General features: G+C 41.4%; 1 protein-coding gene across 2 annotated transcripts in view; it reads left to right on the plus strand.

The window, feature by feature from the left end:
- Positions 1-1,901: 1,901 nt before the first annotated feature.
- tmem131 (transmembrane protein 131) overlaps positions 1,902-25,086 on the plus strand; it is a 182,007-nt gene continuing 158,822 nt past the window's right edge. The window contains exons 1-2 of one of the 2 annotated variants that reach the window (XM_041198870.1): positions 2,006-2,130; positions 19,095-19,193. Coding sequence is in view for 1 of the 2 variants with exons in the window: in XM_041198868.1 (XP_041054802.1) it covers positions 1,983-2,130 (148 nt within the window). In the remaining variant the exon portion in view is untranslated. Of the gene's footprint in view, positions 2,131-19,094; positions 19,194-25,086 lie in introns of both variants that reach the window. The other variant, XM_041198868.1, reaches the window with a different exon arrangement.

Here is a 25,086-nt window from a genome sequence, read left to right on the forward strand (position 1 = left end):
CGTGCTGTCAATTTTACCCATAACTTCCTGTCATGTTTTCTGCCTCTATGGCATTATTTAGCTCCAACCATTTCCCCTGCCACTCACATTGCAACAGTGACCAGTGTCTTGCAGATTCTGTGCTGTAAAAGGAACTATTTGAATTTAACATTCATTCATTTTGCACAAAAGTTGAAAGAACAAATCTGTTGACATTTATTCTGGTTAAGTGGCTAGCCAACTGTTTGAGAAGTGTTAAACTGGTATTAATTGCTGGTGCATTGTGGTTATTTTTTAGCCCTACTTACAAAAGTATACATAATGAAACTTCTAAACAGCACATTCCCATAGTAAAACAAAAACAGAATTACCTGGAAAAACTCAGCAGGTCTGGCAGCATCGGCGGAGAAGAAAAGAGTTGACGTTTCGAGTCCTCATGACCCTTCGACAGAACTTAAATTAAAACTATATTTCTCCATAATCTATTGCCCGTAAAACTCTCTATATATTATATATATGAGATAAATTAAGGAAATTGAGTGTGATTTCAAAGCAGTATTTTTCTCAGCATGACTGTTATAGATTGCTTTACATTTACTGGCTGTGACACAGGGTTTCAGCTTCAGCCCTGAGTCAGAAGAATGTGGGTTGAAACCCTACTCTAGAGATTTGAAGTTCAGAGTAGTACTGATGCAGAGATGCACAGTTGGAGGTACTGTTTCCCAGATGAGACATTAAAGTGAGGCCTCATCTGCCTTCAGGTGGATGCATAAAATCCTCCACCAGGCACCATGTCCTAAGAGGGCATTGGTGATCATAGACTTTACTGGGATGGCCCATGATTATGCTTGGCAAATTACTGCACGTGCATCAGAAAATTTACAGGCTGATAATCAACCTGTTCAGCCATATTAGGAACACACTTCCCATAGCCATTATGTCTAAGAGTGGTATTTGAACTCACAGCTTCAGGTTCAGAGGTAGGGTACTACCACTGCACCACGAGACCTCCTTTGTGTCAAGTCCCATTGTTGCAATTGAAGAAGAGTAAGGGAGTTCTCCTACTGCCCTACCCAATATTTCCGCCCCACCTGATATCACAGAACAGGTGATCCCATTGCTATTTGTGGCATCCTACTTTGTGCAAATTGGCTGGCACATTTCCCTGCATTGTAACAGGGACTGTGCTTCAAATGTGTGTTCGTAAGTATTTCATTGGCTGCAAAGCCTTTTAGGATATCCCAAGGTCACCTAAGGCACTATTTCACTGCCAAATTCTTTTTCCTTTATGATATAGTTTAACTCCTCCCAAATAAGATTAGTGCTTGATAACTGCTCATGGGATATTTTATTCTCCATAGTTAGCTTTTTCTATGTTTTTTGACAATCGGTTTAACAAATATTCCTTGAAGTCCTTAAAGGGTTAACAATATTGTTTCATCTCTCGAATTGTTGGCCTGTTTGTTTATTTTCTTTCAACTGGGGAAAGGGAAGCAAGCAATCAAATAAGGTAGCGGTTGATATTTGTCACAGCTTATTGGGCGGAGCTCCGTGCCCTTTCTTCTATCGAGTTTGCCCAGAGTGAACCGACTGTGAAACAAGTGGTGTGCTTTCTCTTTCTTTGAGCTTGCCTCTCTAGACTGGTGCCATTTCTTTGTCTTGTTAGCATTTTATTTTGAGGGGAGAGAGAGTGTGTGTGTGTGTGTGGAAGGAAGGAGGCAATTGCCTCTTTGTTGTTGTTGTTGTTGGGGGTTGATGCATTTCCTCTCTTTATTTTGGTTTGGGGTGTGTGTGTGTGTTGGGGGCCATTATTTTGGTGTGGGCGTGAGCCACCCAACCCACATTTTGCATGGGAGTGAATGAGAGGACAGAGTGAGTCAGCCTGTGTGTGTGTGTGTATATAATACATTGACTGAGGGGTCGCTGTCTGTCCCTCCTCTAGCTCTAGCCTGTCAATCAAAGGGGGAAGCAGCAAGCAGCAGCAGCAGCAGAGCGGTAGCAGCATGGCGAAGTGGAAGGGAGCAGGCTCCGAGAGCCCGGGACACCAACAACCGCCACGGTGGAGCTTCAGCCCTTCAGCAGGGCCAGTTGTAGGACTCCTTCATCTATTTATTATGGTCTGTTCCCACATAGCGGAAGGGACGACAGAAGGTTAGTTAAAGGGGGGTGGGCGAGATAATTAATTTCCACCTTTCTCTCCCCCCCCCCCCTCTATCTCACTGTTAACTATCCTAGAGCTTTGCGCTGTTTATTAAATCTAATGTTAGTGAAAATTCGTATTTTTATTTTCTGGTAGAATCGAGCAGTTTGAGGGGGACCCTGACTCTTTTTAATTAAAAAAAAATAATCGTTCCCCTCTCTGTCAAAATTTTTAGCTTTTAAAACAAAACCTTTTTAAATTGATTAAAAGAGGGGTTTCCTTTTTTTTTGTTTAAAAGAATAATCATTTTTTTATTTAGAAGGGAAAAGGGTTTGAGGTTGAGAAGAGGGAGGCTCAGGTGTGTGTTTGGTGTGGCGAGGCCGCCTGGTGTCGGCAGTCGGCGGCCCCTCTTCCCTACACCAGCTCCAGGCTTCACTCGGCCTAGAAGGGGAGAGAAGGACAGTAACAAGAGGGCGAGATAAAATCAGAGGTTTTAGTCATAAATTCCCCCCCCCCCCTCACTCACTCACTCGCCCACCCCTGGCCTGGAATGTAGATTTTCTCCTGATGCCTTATTTACAAAAACACCTAAATTAATATGCTCACAAAATAGCCTGGCTGAGCCCAAGTTGTGGAAAATCGGAAGTATTTAATTTGCCCATTCCCTGAAAACATGAGGCCTCTTTTTTTATTCCCACTAGTCCTAGAAACACGCTAGTGTAAAGGGGAAACATGATTTTATAATGTCAGTGGTTTAAAAAGTTTTTTTTGACACTTTCTCCCCCCCCCCCCCCCCATTTGAGACTTGCCACCTGAGTATCTCTAATGAATTGTCAGTCAAGAGCATAATTTTGGAGCCATTATATGGTTTGAATAGTTTGTTGTAGTTATTCATTGATGTGACATTAAAAGACAAATTGTAGTTGTCTCTGTGTGTGTGTATGTGTTCAATCTGAAAGGGAAAATAGCTAAATGTGAGGAAATGGGTATGGTTTGTATATTTTTATTTTTAAAATGCTCTTGTGCTGTATGGTGCCATTTTTATATTCTGTTTCCTCCCTGTGTGGATGTAGTTAGTGCTGGAGTTTGCTAAAATATAATAGGAAGTACTATGGTAAGCGTAGTAAGTTCTAGTAAATTTTACGCAATTGAATGAACTGGCAAAATTAGTAATAACGCTCTCGTTTATGAGAATCACTCACTGGCCAGTTGTTAAGCTTAGTTGAAGCTTTAGGAACCAAAGGATTTTAGGCATTGACTTAAGCATTGTCTTTTTTTGAAGGGGGGAGGGAAAAAACTTGTCAGGCACCAACTTTTGCATTTTTTTTTGTTTAAAGCAAAAATGGTACATTCCTTTTTGAAATCACCCAAATTAATTTGTGGACTTGCTCTTAACTGAAAGTTTAAAATATCTGATAGTAGAATCTTGTCACAATAGGTGTAGGTCTAGACAGACGAAAAAACAGTTTACCAACACTTTGTCATTACCATTGTGTTTCAGCAGATTGGTTCTTGTTGTGGAGGCGGTGTTGGTGGAGGGGGAAGGAATGTTTAAACATCAGGAAGTTGTTTGATCACTTATCAGATTTACATGTCTTATAAGAATTGAATACTATATATTGGAGGCTTGTCACCTGGGATGTTTTTTTTCATTTCCAATCAGACTGAAAGTTACATTTCTTCAAATTTTGAGGAAGTTGCTTAAGAATTGAGCTATGTTCTGAGACGTGCTTGGTACTTATTTGTTTGTTTGTAAACTCGTACCAAGTGTCACACTTTTTTGCTAGTGGTTAAGGTAGGAATACTTGAAATTTCAGGTTGGATTTTCAAGACTGAGCTGGAGATGATTTTTAACAGTCCAGCAGTCAGTAGTTTGCAACAACACTTCAACAACAACTTGCGTTTTTATTGCTGCTTTTTAACACTTAAAAGTACCAACATATCTTTACATAGCAGTAGAGGATTTGGGAAGATAGTGTTTGAAGAGGTCTGTAAAAGCGGGCAGAGAATGTAATGTGCGAAGTTTTTTTTCGGTGGGGTGGGGGGTGGCATTACTTCAATTGGAACCATGATGAAGTAATACCAGGAAGGGTGGAAAGCATTTAATGTCCCTAAACTCAGTCACCATGGGACATGGATGGAGAGATTGGAGGTGATTTAAGATGTAGCGTGAAATGAGATCTTGAAGGGATTTTCAGCCAAAGGCTTGAGCTCAATATTTTTGGGAGCTTGAGAAGGTTGGTGAATACAGGAGTGTGAGAAAATAAGATTTTTTTCATGATTTTTTTTTAAGTAATGCTTTTCATAATGTGTCCCAAAACACTTTGCAGCCAATTAGTTACTTTGTGATTTATATTTAAAATTTACTGCCACGTTTTGTGCACAGCAAGATCCCATTAACAGCAATGAGATAAACAACTACTTAATCTGTCAGTTATTGGTTCAAGGATAAATCTTTGCCCAGGCACTGAAACAACTTCCCTGCTCTTTGAATAGTGCTAGGGATCTTTTATGGTCGTTTGAACAGACTGACGGGGCTTTGTTTTAACATTCTGACTGAAAAGGAGCATCTTTGACAATGTAGCACTCTTTGGTGCTGCACTGAATTTTGAACCTAGGACTTGCTTAAGTTTTGGAGTGGGTCTTGAATGCATAACCTGGGTGACTGCTACTGCTGGCAGGATGCACACAGTGGATTTTTTGGCAAACAGAATTTGTATACAGAAGAACTTGGAAGGATGATCGAGAAGTCATGTCATAACATAGTTAGGGGTTTTGTCAGTGGAGTGAAAGTGAATAATGCTGTAGAAAGGTATGCTGATTTGCTGAGGGATAGGAAATGAAGTTTGAAGTAAAGTTTGAGAATACAATAAGCTTAGGTTTGACTCTGCTTCAGTTTTAGTGAGCACCAAGGAAGAGAATAAAGTAGGAAAAAGGTCAAAGTTTTTGATAAAACTGGAATCTTGATGGCTTTGGTTTTGTGGGGATTGGTTAGCTCAGTTGGCTAGATGATTAGAGTGTGGTGCAGAATGACGCCAACAGCACAAGTTCAATCCCTGTACTGGCTATGATAGTTCATGGAGGTCTGCCTCCTTGCCTTGTCGCATTCTTGGAGTAGTGCCCCTCAAGCCATATCACCAATTGGCCCTCTCTCAGGAGAGAGGTGTCTATGGTCCTTCATGGGATACAGCCAGTTATCTTTGGGTTTTATACAGTGTTCAACTACATGAAGTTCTGTCTTATTCACCACTTAATGCTTGGGTAGGCAATCTTAAAACAAGGTGGTTGTGTTGGTGGATAGAAAAGTTGGATGTTTTTAGTGTAGATGAGATTAATAGGGGGTTGCATACAAATGACCTGGAACTGAGACTTGAATGAAATAGTTTCTGAACTGTGCACCAAAAAGTTAGTGGCACTTAAAGGGTGAGTTTTATTCCCAGTTTAACTTTGTGAATTGGATCTAACTAGACTTAAGTACACCTGATTTCTCTAATTTTATTGTGAATGAATTGGTCTTGGAGCTAATGAGATGGAATTGTTAAACAAGATTTTGTACAATTGGCTGTCCTGGCTAATTGTTTTGTAACATGAACCAATTCTCGCTGCATTAGGATAGTTAATTGGAATAATGCATCTAAATTGATCTCACCATCCCAATTGCTCCAAGCTCGAGTCTAAGCAAATACTTTGTCTGTCTTCATGGAGGAAGATAGAAAAAAAACCTCAGATACTAGAGAACCAAGGGACCAGGAGTGAGGAACTGAAAGAAGTTAGTATTAGTAAAAAGGTAGTACTGGAGAAACCAGTGGGACTGAAAGTTGATAAATCCCCTGGACCTAATGACCTACATCCCAAAGTATTGAAAGAGGTGGCTCTAGAGATATTGGATGTGTTGGTGGTCATCTTCCAAAATTCTATAGATTCTGGAATGTTTTCCTGCAGATTGGAAGGTAGCGAATGTAACTCCACTGTTTAAGAAAGCAGGGGGAGAGAGAGAACAGGGCACGGCAAACTTGTTAGCCTGACATGAATAGTTGGGAAAATGCTAGAATCCGTTATGAAGGATGTGATAACTGGATACTTAGAAAATAATGGTAAGATTGGGCAGCCAACATGGATTTATGAAATGGAATGTTTGACAAACGTGTTGGAGTTTTTTGAGGGTGTAACTAGCAGAATAGACAAGGGGGAAACCAGTGGATGTGGTATATTTTGATTTTCAGAAGGCTTTCAACAAGGTGCCACACAGGAGAAGGAATAATCGGGTTATTTTCAAATTGGCAGGCTGTGACTAATGGGATACTACAAGGATCAGTGCTTGGGGCCCCAGCTATTCACACGCTATATCAATGATTTGGATGTGGGGACTGAATGTAATATTTCCAAGCTTGTTGATTACACAGCACTAAGTGGGAATGTGAGTTGAGGAAGATGCAAAGAGGCAATTTAGACAGACTTAGTGAGTTGGCACAAACATGGCAGGTGGAATATAATGTGGAAAAATGTGAAGCTATCCACTTTGGTAGGACAAACAAAAGTGCAGGGTATTTCTTTAAATGGTGAGAGATTGGGAAGTGTTGATGTCCAGAGGGACCTGGGTGTCCTCATTCATGAGTCAAAGTGAACAAGTAGATGCAGCAAGCAATTGGGAAGGCAAGCCCTTTTTATTGTAAGAGGATTTGGGAACAGGAGTAAAAAAGTTGCTGCAGTTGTATAGAGCCTTGGTGAGACTGCAGCTGGAGTATTGTCTACAGTTTTGGGCTCCTTACGTAAGGAAGGATATAGTTGCCATAGTGAGTGCAATGAAGATTCATCACACTAATCCCTGGGGTGGTGGGATTGTCCTATGGGGAAAGATTGAGGAGACTGTGCCTACATTCTCCAGAGTTTAGAAGAATGAGAGGTGATCTCATTGAAGCATACAAAATTCTTACTGGGCTCGAGTGTAGATGCAGAAAGGATGTTTTCCTCTGGCTGGGAGGGTCTAGAACCAGGGAATACAGTCTCAGAATAAGTGAACCATTTAGGACTGAGATGAAAAGGAATTTCTTCACTCAGACAATAGTAAATCTTTTGAATTCTCTACCCCAGAGGGCATGGAGGCTTAGCCATTGAGTATCTTCAAGATAGAGATTGATAGATTTCTAGCTATTAAAGACATCGTGGGATATGGGGATAGTGCAGGAAAATGATCTTGAGGTAAAAGATCAGCGATAATGCAGCTGAATGGCAGAGCAGACTTGAGAGGCCAGCTGACCTTCTTCTGCTCCTATTTCCTTAAGAGCCTGTTTCAAATTCATTTTCCCACGCTCACTACATTTTATCAGCTGTGGTTTGATTGGTCTGAGTCAGAGCTTGTGGGGTTAGTCCCAATCCAGGCACTGGAACACACAAATCAAGGCTGACACTCCAGGGCAGAATTAAGTGGTGGTTGGACTGTCACAGGTAACGCCCTTTGGATGAGACGTTGAACCGAGAGGCCTTGTCTGCTCTCTCGGGTGCATCTCAAAGGCCCCCACTATTTTGAAGAAGAGTAGGGGAGTTATCCCCAGTGTCCTGGTCAACCATTGTCACAAAAATAGATTATCTGGTGACCATCACATTGCACAGCAAGCTCTCACAGAAGCACAGAAGCTGTTTTATTTCAAATGAAAACAAAGTTCTGGAAAAAAAACTCAGGTCTGGCAGCATCTGTGGAGGGAGGAAGAGTTAACATTTCAAGTCCAATATATTGGCCTCAATTAACCCTGTTTCCCTCTCCGCAGATGCTGCCAGCCTTGCTGAGATTTTCCAGCACTTTTTCTCTTTATTTCAGGTCTCCAGCATCTGCAGTATTTTGCTTGGCTGTTTTATTTACGGTGTTGCAGCATTGTCTACCCTTCAAAGGCACTCAATTGTCTGTAAATGTTTTGAGATGCCCTGAAGTTGTAAAAGGTGCTATAGAGATGCAAGTTTTTTTTAGCGTTTACAACACACTGTTTCAGACTGCTGTTTCCTAGTATCAGTATAACTTATCTTTCAGACAACAGCAATTCATTTTGTTGCAATATTTCTTGGAGTTACTGCACATTCTTACATCAGTAAGTAGACGGATTTGCTGGTTTTTGGAGAACTTAAAGTGGAAATGAAAATAACCAAATTTTTTTTTTAGGGAAAAGGTTTAAATGGTGAAAGTGAAAACCAAGCAACGGAGAGTGGAGAGAATGAAATAAATGCATTTAAGGGAGATTTTGGGAATAAAAGCACGAAGGAAAATTTAAGGCTGAGTTTTATGACATTATGAAGGATACACAGAACAAGCTTTTATAAATGATTTTATTTTCTTCCTTTCATTGCAATGTCAAAATACTGTGGCTGAAAGGTGGTACACAAAACAGCCAAACCTCCAGATTTTCTTGGAATTCCTGAAAAATGCAGTGAGTCTGAAGTATAACATTGGAAGTTTGACCACTTTCAGCCAGGAGCTTTGCTATAGGAGGGAAGATGATTGGGGAACTTAACTGAGGCCCTTTTTTGTATTTGAATTTTGTTGTAATAATGTCTGACATCTTATCCCAAGTTGATGTTGCAACAAGTTAATTTATATTCAACATGGATTCTGGAATAGTTATAAAATTAGAGCATTTGATTCTACAGTTAAAATAAATGTAGTCTTTTGGTGATATTCCTGTAAAGTACTGTACCCAAGTAATAAAATGCTGAGTTCTGTCGAAGGGTTATGAGGACTCGAAACGTCAACTTTTCTTCACCGCCGATGCTGCCAGACCTGCTGAGTTTTTCCAGGTAATTCTGTTTTTGTTTTTAATAAGATGCTGAGTCAAATCAATCCTTGAAAGAATAGTATCTCTTGTGAGCTATTATTTATATCAATCAGTGCAGGTTTTTAAAAAAAGATAAATGCAAATTCTGACAAAAACAAAGTTTAAAATGTTGGGCAGGTTATTTTAGCATTCAAAAGTATTTGTATTTCATCTTTAGTTTGGAAGGATTGTAGACATAGTAAAGGGATTTGGAAACAAATATTTCACATTACATTTCAATACATTGAAGGACTTGGAGTCAGTATAGATTATTGAGGAGATGGGCCTTGAGCTAGTGAGATTTGCACAGATATAGACAGAATATCGGGAGCAAGCTGTTCAGCCCCTTGAGTCTCTCCCTGACATTTGGTTAGATCATGGCTGAACTGTGCCTTAACTCCATTTACCTGCTTTTGTCCCAAGTTTCTTAATATCCTTGTCCAACAAAAAACCTCTTTTTTAAAAGTTCAATTGATGTAGCATCCACTGCCTTGCAGAGTGGGTTTTAGATTTTTACTGTCCTTTTTGTATGAAAGAACTTCCTGATTTCACTCCTTGGTGGCTTAGCACAGATTTTAAGGTTGTACCCCATTGTTCTGAATTCCTCCACTAGATGAAATAGTTTCTCTGTATCTATCCTATTAATCCCTATTTATCATAAATTCATTCACCTGTTAGATTACCCCTCAACCTTCTAATTTCAACCTGTCCTCATAATTTAAACCTTTTTAAGCGCTTGCGTTTCTCTGGTGAATTTGTTCAGACGTGTTGAAAAGTGTGGCTAAATTTGGAGTATGATGTTTAAATTCAATTGAGTATTGTTATGCACAGGGACAAATGAACTGCTGAATGTACTTGCATAAAACTGAGAACAAGATTAAAGCCAGTGGGAAAAGAGGAAGACCTGCATGTTTTGGTGTATCATTCTCTGAATGTTCATGATTGATATTGTAAAGTTAAAGAAAGGAAACAATTCCAAGATGTGCTCCTGGGACAATTCACAACAAAGTAAAACTCACTGTTTTGTCATTGTACAAGATGTTGGCTAGACGTCAGTTTGAATACTTTGGTTAGCTTTGATCTCCTCCAGGGATATTGAAACTCTGGTAAAGTGCAGGATAAACCACAAGATTGATACTGAGATTTAAAAACACCTCATTTATCCAGGTAAACAGCAGGGTCTGTATGCTTTAGAAAAGTGTAGCTTTAGAAATTTTGATCATATCTATGAATGTAATGGGGCTAGATTGTAATCGGCTCACAAAGACATTAACTGCATAGATATAGATCTGGGTGAATCAGGGCCGTGCTTGTAGTAACAGCAGAACTAGATTGAACATAAGATGGGTAATGCCCCAGAGAATAGTGAACTAGTGGATCAGGCTACTAGCTTGTGGCATAAACCCTGATGCACCATATCTTTGTTAGAGGACTCCCTCTTTAAATGCTTTGTGAAGAGGTTGATCATAACTGTCACAAAGTCCCAGAATCAATAACAGTGTCGGTCAGTAGGGATTGCTGAGTGGTCAGGGTAAATTGTGGAAGGGATTGAGGGGCTCAGGTTGGGGAAAAGAGGCAATGTGGGATGGGAGGGGAACTGAGTGAATTCAAGCTAGAATGAGTGGGGGACTGGAGGGAGAGGTCAGAAGTTGCATGGTAGGGAGAAGGGAAAGAATTCTAGCAGCGTATGATGGGGTTGAAGTCTTTGCACTAGCTATTGAATTAGCCTTTACTTTCAATTGGCCCCTTGACAACTGTACAACAGAATCTGTGGATCTTTAATCCTATTTTCATAAACATTTAGTTTTGGCTAGATTTTACTGGAATTTGCGATAGTTGTAAAATGATCTATTCTATTTTACAAGTATAGTCTTTCATCAAACTAAATGTGAGCTAGCATTGCTTCTTTGCATAGGGTCAGGTTTGAATATGTATGCAGTATGAGGAGAGTTCAGAGTAGTGAACTTTCCCATATTTTAATTTTTTCACGGAATGTTATTACTTTGGAATATTGCAAATCATTTTAAATGCATGAATCATTAAAGACCAGATGATGCTGCACTGTGATAACTTATCTTAACTTTGGGTAAAATATGAAGGCATTTTCAAACGAGTGCAGCTTTCTATTTTGAGAATTCTAATTATGTTCAGTGGGTTATTTATTTGAGCCACTTCAGGAGACACTGCTGTTAATATTGTTGGATTGCATATTAATTCTTATTGTACTGAACTAATGTATGGTATACAGGGAGTATTTGAAGGATCCAGTTGGCTTGGGTAGCACAGCAATGTCGTGAGGTGGAATTGCTGCAGAAAATAAGCTTAATATAGCTACAGCTTGCACAACTTCCGCTTATAGCACCTTTTTTTTAATGCAGGAAAAAATGTCCCAAAATGCTTCGCAGGAGAATGATCAGACGATAATGGACTCTGGATTTGTTCATGAATGGTTCTGCAGGGGAAAATGGAAAGGCGCAGCGATTGTTAGTCTGCAGTACTAAACAAAAACAAAAATACCTGAAAAATCAGGTTTGATAGCATCTGCGGAGAGGAGCACAGTTAACGTTTCGAGTCCGTATGACTAGTCTGCAGTAATGAGTGGGGTGAGCGGGATGGAAAGGAGATTAACCATCAGTGGGAGCACTGGGGAAAATGATTAGCAAGAGAACGGGATTGGAAACTGGGGTTGCTGCTCATATAGACGTAATAGCTGGTGCTTTAGTGAGGTCCTTTGGAGAATGCCAAGAGGGGTACATGGGGATTCAGGCTTGGAACGTCAGCAGGAAAATAGGAAGGCAGAGGAATAACAGTAGGAATTGGGCACAGCGTGACTTAGGGGAGAGTTGAGAGGTAGCATGACTGATCCTAATAGAAGGGACCAAGATAAAGGAAAGTAATGGCTCAGGTTCAGAGTGGCAGCTGAAATACACACATGGATACAATGTGTGGACATGATTTGTGTTTGCAAGTACAAATCATCACCTCCAACTTAAATCTTGATAAGATATGCAGTGTGACTTCCTGTCAGCCTTTGGGTATCTTTTGAAAAGTGGGTATGTTGGAAACTATAAGCATCGGCAGTTAATGCAGCGCTTGTTCTGTAATTTGTCATTTTTATATAAACTTGTAACCTTGAGGTGATATGAATTTTGCTGAGTTTTGGTTTTTCAAAAAAGATTTACTGAAATCATTAAGTGAAACACTGGCTTACCACAAGTTCAGTAAAATTGCACAACTGACATTTTCTCACCAGGAATTGGCTTCTTTTGAAACCAATTGTGCTGAAAATTGCATTACATGTATTATTTCTGGGTAAAGTACATGAACTGTTAAAAGATCAAGAGTATTTGAAATACCTTTGCTTCATCTCTTTTGTTTCTGTGTGTCTGTTAAATCAGTGAAGGGTTTAATGAAAGTGTAAAAGGAATAGATAGCTGTCTTGAGTCTGCAAGGCTTACAAGACATTTTTGTTAGTAATCTGATTGGGGAAAAAAATTGCGTCTACAGGGCATGAGTCCGTGTCTGAGTAGATGTTCTGTTTTAAAACAATTCGTATCGGTTTCCAATAATTACCAGACTTGATGGAACTTCTAATTTGATTTGTAACACTGCTTGGATTGCAGAAGGAAAGAAAATTTATTTAAAAAGACTTGCATTTATATAGTGCCTTTCACAACTTGGGATGTCTTGACGCACTTTGAGGTGTGTCACTGTTTTCAGGTAAGAAAGAGGGCAACCAATTTACGCACAGCAAGCTCCCACAGACAGCAATGATCAGATTATTATATTAAGGGATACTAAGGGATTAAAAATTAGCCAATACACTGGAATAACTTTCCTGTTTGAAATTGTCATGGGATCTTTTGTATCGATGTGAGGGGGCAAACTTGGTTAAACATCTCATTCCCAAAGACGGCAGGGTGGGGGAAGGTGGTGGAGCAGGTGAAGCTGGATAGAAGGCTAGTGATAGGTGGGGACAATGGACAGATTGACAAAGATGTCATGAACAAAAGGACAAAGGGAATGTTAATGGTAGTGGTAAAGGCTAAAAAAGGTGCTGATAGTGGCATTAAGGTAAGAAAGCAGAATGATAGGACAAGGGTAAGCACTCTGAAAAGAACAATGTGGCCGTTGTGGTGGTGGGGGGAAAAAAGGATCGAAAATGGGATATGAAGTGGGGGGGGGGGGGGGGAGATAAGACAATGAATAAATGAAAAATAAAATAAGAGGATAAAAAAAGGGGCTGCATATAGAGAGTTCATGGCCTGAAGTTGTTGAACTCGGTGTTAAGTCCGGAAGGCCATAAAGTGCCTAATTGGAAGATGAGGTGCTGTCCTCCAGTTTGTGTCGGGCTTCACTAGAACATTGCAGGAGGCTAAGGACAGACGTGTGGGCATAAGAGCAGGACGGTGTTGAAATAGCAAGCAACAGGAAGGTCTGGGTCATGCTTGCGGACAGACCGAAGGTGCTTCGCAAAGTGGTCACCCAGTCTGCGTTTGCCACCCCCCCCCCCCCCCCCCCCGCATTGGGAGCAGCGAATGCAGTAGACCAAATTGAAGGAGGTGCAATTGAAGTGCCACTTCACCTGAAAGGATTGTTTGAGCCCTTGGACGGCGAGGAGGTAAAGGGGCTGGTGTTGCACCTTCTGCGATTGCATGGGAAGGTGCCGTGGGAAGGGGATGAGGTGTTTGGGGGTGGAGATATGGGGTGGTAGTTTGCAAGGTTAGAGGTATCGGGGTGTATTTTTTTGTTTTGAAAAGGGTGATGACCACAGATTTAAGAGAGGGGGACAGCACCTGAAGGGAGAGAACTGTTAACAATATTGTCTAACTATTAACCAGGAGGAAAGTTGGGTAGCTAACAATTTAATGAGAAAACAGGAGGTGTGTCTCATTGACAAAATGAGCTCAAAATGTCATAAGACAGAGAAACTAACAGTGTGCAAGCTCAGGAGGAAAATTAGAGGTAATTTGGCCCAGGAAGCGAGGAATGTGGCAGATATTTCTGATCAGATGGTCTTGATCTTTAGTAGCAAAGAAGTACCTGAGCTCTTCACACTTCTTCTTAGAAGTGAGGGTAGAGAAAACAGGAGAAGGGTTGAAGATGGTTTACAGTAGACAAAAGAAGCTGGGGGTTATCTTTGCATTTCAGAGTGGTGAGCAGTTTTAGTAGGTGAGAGTGAGGTCCGATTAATGCTTTGCCATCCAGCCTGATCTAATGATGGATGGCTGAACCAGTTGTCTGCCACATCTTTTCAAGTCTGACCCTACTATTTGATGGAATGGAGATGAGAGCTGTACTAGGGGAACGTCCAGGGTGAGGGAGACTAATGCTTTTATTGGGGACTATGGCATCAAAGATGGCAGTTGAGTAAATTAGCTGCAGAAATGTAAAAACGGAAGGTGAAAGACTAGACAGTTGGAATTTTGAAAGTAAAGATGCAAGTGAAGGTAATAGCGTTATCCAGACATCGATACAGAAGAAACTAGGGTTGGAGTGTGAAGGGGAGGTGGGTGGTGCGGGGAAGATGTTGGAGAGTAATACAAGGAAGTGATCAGGGATGGTCTTGTCTGATTTTATAATTGGACCGGCAAGGTCGAGGGGTGGCTGTGGATATGGGTTGGAGATTTTACATAGAGAGAGAGCGATTAGGGAGGATAAGAGGGCAGTGAATTAAGGACAGAGCTTGATGAGTTGAGGGTCTGTAATCGCTGAGGATGAGAAGTCATTCTGTGCAGACGCTGAGGGAGGAAAACAGTGAAGATATCTCAGTGAGAACCTTTATTGTACTTGAAGGCATAGAAAACAATTTTGAATGAGGTGAAAAGGGTTGAACAAAATGAGATCCTCAAAGGAGAAAGTACCAGAAGAGTAGGGGGTCAGGCTGAGGTGTGATCTGGTGATAAGTGGCACAGAACCATTGCAATGGCCTTGATGGGGGCAAAAAGTACCCTTCCATAGACTCATTTGAAATAGGTTCTATCATTACAAGGGGCTCATGTGCCTTCATTTCTGTTTATGAAGCACTGAAGACTGACTGCAGTTGGAAAACTCCCATTTTAAAATTTTTCAAAAAATAGTTTTCTTATGTTGGGCTCAGCAAGCCTGGCATGAATGTATTAGGCTGAATGGTCTCCTTCTGTGCCATGTGATTCTAAATTTATTTTGGCATTTCTGCAACATTAGTATAAAAGTAGCTGTAGTTTGTCTACTAGTTGACTGGAGACTGTGTCCTCCATGACGAATATGATTTTGGTCTGTGCTCTTTCCCTGCCTTACCTGATGGACGATTTGTGATCATAAACTAGTTACGTATGGAAATTGCTGGCTTAGTTCCCTGTTCTGTCACTCATTTGTATCTCAGCGGGTATGTTGCTGAAGTTCCCTGCTAGCATACCTATTTATTGAGTTGTTTCATAAATTGTTTTTTGATCCTTGGCCAAAACTTTTTTAAAAAAAAGTTGCTCTGAAAATGAAATAAGCTAAAGCTTTTTATTCATAGAAAAGCACGATGTGATTGAAAGATCAATCTAAAATACAGTTAGCCAAGCTGATCAGGTACTAGTCTGCATCACAAAAACAGAATTACCTGGAAAAACTCAGCAGGTCTGGCAGCATCGGCGGAGAAGAAAAGAGTTGACGTTTGCATCGGCTGTTTAAATCTAAGTTATTCTGCTATTACATCAATAGCCTTTTAGCTATCTCTCAAAATGATATTGTTACCTTGAAGAGGGATCAGGATGATTCTAGGTCTCAAGTTATGAGGAGTTTAAGTATTTTAACTTTTTAATTGAAGGCATTTGGGTGTGATGATGGGGATGCAAACCAGCCATTTGACTTGCTTTGTGAGCATTAATTTTAACATGCTGCAAGATTTTTTTTTAAAAAACCCTTAGCTTATGGAACAATGGAGCACCTCTTCAGTGAAACCAGTTAAAGTTATTGACTACCTTCTTTCAAAAAGGAATTAAATGAATGTTTGGGATTGATGGATGTGATGGAATAGGTGTAGACAAAGACAATGTAATGAGCAAGAGTCATGACACATATGCTGCTCTAACATGGAATTCCGTTTGTAGATATAGTCGAGATGGACACATTCTGAAGGTTTGCTTGATACTGGACTAAGGAGCAGAAATTACCTTTATGGATTTGATGGATTAGTGTTTATTAATATAATTCCTGTGTTTTAGAGGTATAACTTTTTTCATTTTTCAATGTGTTAAATGTAGATAAATGGAAACATTTGGTTGAGAAACTGGTGAACAAACCTGGGGTAATTGCATTTCAAAGGTAATCTATGTTTATTTACTGAGATTAGGATTGGAAGTGAGAATTTTAAAACAATGGATGGCCCATCTTTTGAGTTTTTGGTAGGAGTGGAGGTCTACAGTTATGTCAATAAGGGAATTTGATTATTCAAAACAAAAGTAAAAATACCTGGAAAAATTCAGCAGGTCTGACCGCATCTGCGGAGAGGAACACAGTTAACGTTTCAAGTCCGTATGACTCTTCAACAGAACTAAGGAAAAATAAGAGAGGTGAAATATAAGCTGGTTTAAGGGGGGGTCGGACAAGTAGAGCTGGATAGGTGGAGATTGCCAAAAGATGTCATAGACAAAAGGACAAAGAGACGTTGACGGTGGTGATATTAGCTAAGAAATGTGCTAATAAGTGACATTAAGGGTGAAAGGATGAGCAAGGTACAGGTAGCCCTGGTGGGGGGTAAGGGATCGAAATAGGCTAAAAGGTAGAGATAAAACAATGAAAATACATTTTAAAAATAATGGAATTAGGTGGGAAAAGAAAAATCTATATAAGTTATTGGAGGAAAAAGGGGGATTGGAAAAGGGGTGGGGATGGAGGAGAGAGTTCATGATCTAAAGTTGTTGAACTCAATATTCAGTCTGGAAGGCTGTAAAGTGCTAGTCGGAAGATGAGGTGCTGTTCCTCCAGTTTGCATTGAACTTCACTGGAACAATGCAGCAGGCCAAGGACGGACATGTGGGCATGAGAGCAGGGTGGAGTGTTGAAATGGCAAGCGACAGGGAGGTCTGGGTCATGCTTGTGGACAGACCGAAGGTGTTCCGCAAAGCGGTCACCCAGTCTGCCTTTGCTGTCTCCAATGTAGAGGAAACCTCATTGGGAGCGGTGAATGCAGTAGACTAAATTGAGGAAAGTGCAAGTGAAATGCTGCTTCACTTGAAAGGAGTGTTTGGGCCCTTGGATGGTGAGGAGAGGGGAAGTAAAGTCCTGCTCCTTTACTTCCCTTTTCCTCACCATCCAAGGGCCCAAACACTCCTTTCAAGTGAAGCAGCATTTCACTTGCACTTTCCTCAATTTAGTCTACTGCATTTGTTGCTCCCAATGCGGTTTCCTCTACATTGGAGAGACCAAACGCAGAGTGGGTGACCGCTTTGCGGAACACCTTTGCTCTGTCCGCAAGCATGACCCAGACCTCCTTGTCGCTTGCCATTTCAGCACTCCACCCTGCTCTCATGCCCACATGTCCGTCCTTGGCCTGCTGCAATGTTCCAGTGAAGCTCAATGCAAACTGGAGGAACAGCACCTCATCTTCCGACTAGGCACTTTACTGCCTTCCGGATTGAATATTGAGTTCAATAACTTTAGATCATGAACTCTCTCTCCTTCATCCCACCTCCTTTCCAATCCCCCTTTTTTCCAATAATTTATACAGATTTTTCTTTTCCCACCTATTTCCATTATTTTTAAATGTATTTCCATCCATTGTTTTTATCTCTACCTTTTAGCCTATTTCGATCCCTTCCCCCCCACCCCACCCCCACTAGGGCTATCTATATCTTTCTCGTCCTGCTTTCTACCCTTAATGTCACCGTTAGCACATTTCTTAGCTAATATCACCAACGTCAACACCTTTGTCCTTTTGGTCTATGACATCTTTTAGAATCTCTACCTTTTGCTGGCCCTCTATCCAGCTCTACTTGTCGCACTCCCCTTAAAACCAGCTAATATTTTACCTCTCTTCCATTTTTCCTTAGTTCTGTTGAAGAGTCATACAGACTCAATGTTAACTATTCCTCTCCGCAGATGCTGTTAGACCTGCTGAATTTTTCCAGGTATATTTGTTTTGGATTTCCAGCATCCGTAGCTTTTTGCTTTTATATTAATTTGATTATTCATGCACTTCTTAGATCAAAGAAGCTAAAGACACCTTTGTAAATAAGGGAGTTTTTTTTTGGTGGAACCAACAAGTCTGGAGAAGGTCCTTTAATGCCATTAAATATATAAATTAGTTATGTGGGTCACAGAATCAAAGGGATTGTTTTGAAGAGTAAAGATAATTGGTTTACATTTCTTCTGTTCACAGCATCCCAAGTATGCCATGTTGCCAGGCTTTGGGAGTTAGGTTCCTTTGTTTAATTTGTGTGTTTGCTGACCAGAAGCAAGCAGTTCAGTTTTGGAACAGACAGAGGCTGTCAGCAACTCCGTTTGGAGACAGCATTTGTGAGGGGGAAAAGAGGCTGGAAGATTTGCTCAGCTTGGAGCTAGACGAATAAGACTACAAATAAGTAGCTAGATTGAAGGCAGAGAGGGAGAGTCTCCCAGAACGTCCAAAACCAGGACAAGGAGCAAAGAGACCATTAGGAACCAGGGGTGTTCCTGATTTATGTTTTAAATCACTAAGCATGAATGCAGTGAAGACTAAGCCTGAGCTGAGGAGTCCATTGAGGTTTTGAAGAAAAGTTTGAAAATTGCATATCCAAAAGCTAATGGAAGGATTCTTCCAAAGTCTCTCACTGACAATAACTGGAACACTCAGAAGAAATCTGAATTATGGAGGGCTGTGGCATACTTGGTTTGAATTCCAAAAGACCAAAGCGAATGAATCTTCAAGATCTCCTAACATATATAAAGGGACTCTTGGACAGAATTAGGAAGTAAAAGGGGAACGAAGTTTCAAGACTTAGTGTGAACTAGAGCATTAAGTTGGTATTGCTTGTGTTTATTTTTTGTGTTCAGTAAAGGTCGTTTTGTTTAATAACAAGTGAAATCTTGTGCCATAATTTCTTTCAGTTCATAGTGTTTGTTTGAATTTCTCTTCAAACGTTAACAGTCTCTAAGGGGGTTGTAACATGAGTCTTTCGGGATAGGTAGGTTTTATGCTCAAAATGACCTTTTCTCTCATTCTATAGTTTACATTCTTAACCACAACTGACTGAAGGACACATTGGATGAGTGCTAAATAAATCTGGTTGTTTTAAGTTCTCAACTGCTACAATCACTAAAGGAAGGTATTTTCTAGTTAAACTATTTTGTTTTTGATCACTTTGATTTTTTTTGGATATGTTTTTTTATGTGGAAAAAATACTAGTTTTGTATACTGGTATGCATATCAATTCAGTAATACGCTAAAAATTGCTGTACCTACTCAAGATTGTCATTACAAATTGTGGTTAATTAAAATTAAAGATCTTATTGTGCCCATTCTTTGTTAAAAGGTTTGAAATACAGATTAAACAATCTTAGCACTATCTGAATCACTATTTTGGAACAAATACTGTAAGCTTCTGGTGTTGTGACACTGCAGTTGGTCCAACATTGCCAAAACTTTTGTTTTAAAACTTCAGAAATGGGAGGCTTTCTGCAATAAGTATAACACACACATGCTTAAATGTTCACAACACAAATACAACTTTTTAGTATGTATTCTGTAAGTCAGTAAAAGGACTTAAGATGACTTAATGTTTGACTTTTCCCACTCTCCATTTTAAGATGAGGGTTAATGGTACTTAAGAGTTCGGGCATTCGGTGTCAGTAGCAGGCATGCCAGTTCTGATGTAGCCTAACCCAGATACCATTGATTCTACCCAAATAGCATCTTTTAGTTTGACATTTTTGTATAAAGCAAAACACACTGCTTATATTTCCCGCCCCTCGCTGTTTTGAGAAATGGTGCATTTTTTGATCAAAGCTTTTTCTGGAGGAGAGTAGTAGAAATTTTGTGATCATTACCTAGAATTTTAGTTTTAATCTTTTTTTGAAGTTTCATTTTAGTACTAAAGTGTATATACAGAAGCAGTTGTGTATGTCACTTCCTGTGATACTTTCCTGTTGCACTTTTCTTGCCATTCTTTCTATTATAAAACTTGTTGTCCTCCAGTCCACAAATGGCTGACTGTAACTAATATATTCTAAACTGTTCAAAAGTTGTATGAAGAACTTATTTTGACTGACCTAGTTTGTATGCCAAGAGTGGCAAAATGTGACAGACCAAAATTAATTCTATGTTTGTCTACGTCTGCTGTGGCTCAGTTGGTAACGCTCTTGCATCTGAATCTGAAGATTGTGGATTCAGGGCCCACTCAAGAAGCTTGAGCAAAAGACCTAGGCTACAATGGAGTACTGAGGGAGTGCTGCAGCATCTGAAGGATCATTTTTTGGAGGAGATGTTAAACCCAGGCCTCATCTGCCCCCTCAGGTGGACATAAAAGATTCCATGGCATGATTTTGGTGAAGAGCAGGGGAGTTGTCCCTGGTGTCCTGTCCAATGTTTATCCCTCATCAAATACCACCAACTATTATCCGGTCATTATCACAGTGCTATTTGTGGGATCTTGCTGTGCACAAATTGACAACACTTCAGAAATCACTTCATTGATTGTAAAACACTTTGGGTATCTTGAGGTCTTGAAAAGCGCTATCTACATTCAATTCTTTCTCTCTTGTAAATGCACATACCATAAATATTGGTTCGACTTTAAATCTTGTCCATTTTGAAAGCTCCATTAGTAGATATCAAAGTGAAATTTCAATTTCGGCCATGTTTGAGGCATACTTGCTCACGGTCTCCTTCCAACAGTTTGCAAATAAAGTTATAATTTCTGAAGATCTTAACTTTTTAATGCCAAATTTTTGAGAGTTTGAAATCTATCAGGCCTCTTGAATGAATGGACTTGGTTTTGTGTACTGTATTTATCTTGTTGCTGGTTTTGTGCACAAATTGCATTAACAACTTTTAATACCTTTTTTAAATGTAATTAAAAGGTCCAATGTGCTTATTATAAAACAGTGACACTGAGCCACAGAAGCAGATATTGGGGTAGAGGCCCAAAAGCTTCTTTAATAAGTTAGGGTTTCAAGGAATGCCTTAAAGGAGGAAAGCAAGGTAGAGGTGGAGAGAGTTTAGCACAGGAATTCCAGATCTTGGGACCTAGGTAGCTAAAGGCATGGCCACCAATGGTAGTGATGTTTTTTTTCTCTCCCATCCACCCAAATAGCAGAGATAAAAACAAAAAAAACTGCGGATGCTGGAAATCCAAAACAAAACCAGAATTACCTGGAAAAACTCAGCAGGTCTGGCAGCATCGGCGGAGAAGAAAAGAGTTGACGTTTCGAGTCCTCATGACCCTTTGACAGAACTTGAGTTCGAGTCCAAGAAAGAGTTGAAATGTAAGCTGGTTTAAGGTGTGTGTGTGGGGGGCGGAGGGATAGAGAGACAGAGAGGTGGAGGGTGGGGCGGGGGGTTGTGGTTGTAGGGACAAACAAGCAGTGATGGAAGCAGATCATCAAAAGATGTCAACGACAATAGTACAATAGAACACGTAGGTGTTAAAGTTAAAGTTGGTGATATTATCTAAACGAATGTGCTAATTAAGAATGGATGGTAGGGCACTCAAGGTATAGCTCTAGTGGGGGTGGGGAGAGCATAAAAGATTTTAAAATATTTAAAAATAATGGAAATAGGTGGGAAAAGAAAAATCTATATAACTTATTGGGAAAAAAAGGAAGGGGGAAAACAGAAAGGGGGTGGGGATGGGGGAGGGAGCTCACGACCTAAAGTTGTTGAATTCAATATTCAGTCCGGAAGGCTGTAAAGTGCCTAGTCGGAAGATGAGGTGTTGTTCCTCCAGTTTGCGTTGGGCTTCACTGGAACAATGCAGCAAGCCAAGGACAGACATGTGGGCAAGAGAGCAGGGTGGAGTGTTAAAATGGCAAGCGACCGGGAGGTTTGGGTCATTCTTGCGGACAGACTGCAGGTGTTCTGCAAAGCGGTCGCCCAGTTTACGTTTGGTCTCTCCAATGTAGAGGAGACCACATTGGGAGCAACGAATGCAGTAGACTAAGTTGGGGGAAATGCAAGTGAAATGCTGCTTCACTTGAGAGGAGTGTTTGGGCCCTTGGATGGTGAGGAGAGAGGAAGTGAAGGGGCAGGTGTTGCATCTTTTGCGTGGGCATGGGGTGGTGCCATAGGAGGGGTTGAGGAGTAGGGGGTGATGGAGGAGTGGACCAGGGTGTCCCGGAGGGAGCGATCCCTACGGAATGCCGATAAGAGGGGGGTGAAGGGAAGATGTGTTTGGTGGTGGCATCATGCTGGACTTGGCGGAAATGGCAGAAGATGATCTTTTGAATACAGAGGCTGGTGGGGTGATAAGTGAGGACAAGGGGGACCCTATCATGTTTCTGGGAGGGAGGAGAAGGCATGAGGGCGGATGCGCGGGAGATGGGCTGGACACGGTTGAGGGCCCTGTCAACGACCTTGGGTGGAAAACCTCGGTTAAGGAAGAAGGAGGACATGTCAGAGGAACTGTTTTTGAAGGTAGCATCATCGGAACAGATGCGACGGAGGCGAAGGAACTGAGAGAATGGGATGGAGTCCTTATAGGAAGCGGGGTGTGAGGAGCTGTAGTCGAGATAGCTGTGGGAGTCGGTGGGTTTGTAATGGATATTAGTGGGCAGTCTATCACCAGAGATTGAGACAGAGAGGTCAAGGAAGGGAAGGGAAGTGTCAGAGATGGACCACGTGAAAATGATGGAGGGGTGGAGATTGGAAGCAAAATTAATAAATTTTGCCAAGTCCCGACGAGACCATGAAGCGGCACCGAAGTAATCATCGATGTACCGGAGAAAGAGTTGTGGAAGGGGGCCGGAGTAGGACTGGAACAAGGAATGTTCCACATACCCCATAAAGAGACAGGCATAGCTGGGGCCTATGTGGGTACCCATAGCCACACCTTTTATTTGGAGGAAGTGAGAGGAGTTGAAGGAGAAATTCAAGTTCAGCCAGACGGAGGAGAGTAGTGGTGGATGGGGATTGTTCGGGCCTCTGAGGAAGAAGCTAAGGGCCCTCAGACCATCCTGGTGGGGGATGGAGGTGCCCCACAGAACTCATTTCTCGTTATCTTGACTCCCTTCTCTCTCCCCTTGTCCAGTCCCTTCCCACCTACATCCGTGATTCCTCTGACACCTTACGTCACATCAACAATTTCCAGTTCCCTGGCCCCAACCGCTTCCTCTTCACCATGGACGTCCAATCCCTCTACACCTCCATCCCCCACCCAGGATGGTCTGAGGGCCCTTAGCTTCTTCCTCGAACAGAGGCCCGAACAATCCCCATCCACCATTACTCTCCTCCGTCTGGCTGAACTTGTTCTCACACTGAACAATTTCTCCTTCAACTCCTCTCACTTCCTCCAAATAAAAGGTGTGGCTATGGGTACCCGCATGGGCCCCAGCTAGGGCACAGGCAAGAAAGAACTTGTGCATATGTGCTGCCCTTCAATGGATTTTCCAAAGCTCCTTACAGCAAATGAAGTTCTTAACAACAGTGATTACTCTTCAATTTATTTATGTAGGAAACACTGCAGCCAATTTGTGCACAGTAAATTCCCTTGAAGAGCAATGTGATAATTTGTTTTTGTGATGTTGGTTAAGGGATAAATATTGGCCAGGACACTTGGGATAACTCTCCTACTCTAATTTGAAATAGTGCTGGAATATTTTTCATCCACAGAAAGGAGGGCCTCAGTTTAATGTCTCATCTGAATGATGGCACCCCCGACATGCAACACTACTTCAGTACTGCATTGGTGTGTCAACCTAGATTTATGTGCTCAAGTCCTCGAGTGGGATGTGAACCCACAACCTTCTGACCCTGGTGTGATTTGCTACCAAGCTGAGCCATAACTGACGCTGCATCGCTTCAAACTTTAGAAGGTAGAATGGGAGATGATCAGGAGTGCATTAGAATAGTCAAGCCTGGAGGTAACACAGGCATGGGTGAGAGTTTCCACAGCAGAACTGGGTGCACTCAGGTGATGTTATGGAGGTGGAAATAGGCAATGTTAGTGACAATGTCTGTATGTGGTTGAAAGCTCAAATTTGGTCACAAGTGGTTGTGAACAGTCTCATTCAGCCTCTGGCAGTTCTCAAGGAAAGGAATGGAATTGGTGGTGAGTTGTTTGTGTTGGGGACCAAAGATGATAAAATCGTCTTCCCAATATTAGAGGAAATTTCTGCTCATCCAGTGCCCTGATTCATAAGCAGTCTGATAATTTAGCAAGAGGTGGTGTTGAGGCTTAAGGGGGAAGCGGTGGTATTGTCACTAGACTAGTAATCTGAGACACCCAGGGGACTCTGGTTTGAGTCCCACCATGGTAGAATTTGAATTCAATAAATATCTGGAATGAGAAGTGTAATGACAATCATGAAGCCATTGATTTGTCGTTTAAAAAGCCATGTGTTTCACTAATGCCCTTTAGGGAAGGAAATCTCCTGTCCTTAGCTGGTTTGACTGACATGTGACTCCAGACCCACAGCAATGTGGTTGACTCTTAAATGCTCTCTGAAATGGCCTAGCAAGCCACTCAGTTGTGTCAAACCACTTAAAAACAAGTCAAAAAAGAATGAAACTGGACGGACCACCTGGCATCAATCCGGGCACTGGAAACAATGATGGCAAACTCAGCTCTATCAACCCTGCAAAGTTCTCCTTATGAGCATCTGTGGGCTTGTGCCAAAATTGGAAAAGTTGTCTGACGTTCATACTCATGGAATCATACCTTACAGACAATGCCCCAGACACCACCACCATCACAGTGACACAGTGGTATACAGTGAGGAGGTTGCCCTGGGAGTCCTTAACATTGACTGCAGACCCCATGAAGTCTCATGGCACCAGGTCCAACATGGGCAAGGAAACCTCCTGCTGATTACCATGTACTGCTCTCCCTCAGCTGATGAATCATGTTGAACACTGCTTGGAAGAAGCACTGAGGGTGGCAAGGGCACAATGTAACCTGGGTGGAGGACTTCAATGTCCATCACCAAGAGTGTCTCTGTAGCACCACTACTGACCAAGCTGGCCAAGTCCAAAAGAGAATTGCTCGACTGGGCCTGTGGCAGGTG

This window comes from Carcharodon carcharias, chromosome 11, assembly GCF_017639515.1.
Source record: "Carcharodon carcharias isolate sCarCar2 chromosome 11, sCarCar2.pri, whole genome shotgun sequence".
NCBI lineage: Eukaryota > Metazoa > Chordata > Chondrichthyes > Lamniformes > Lamnidae > Carcharodon > Carcharodon carcharias.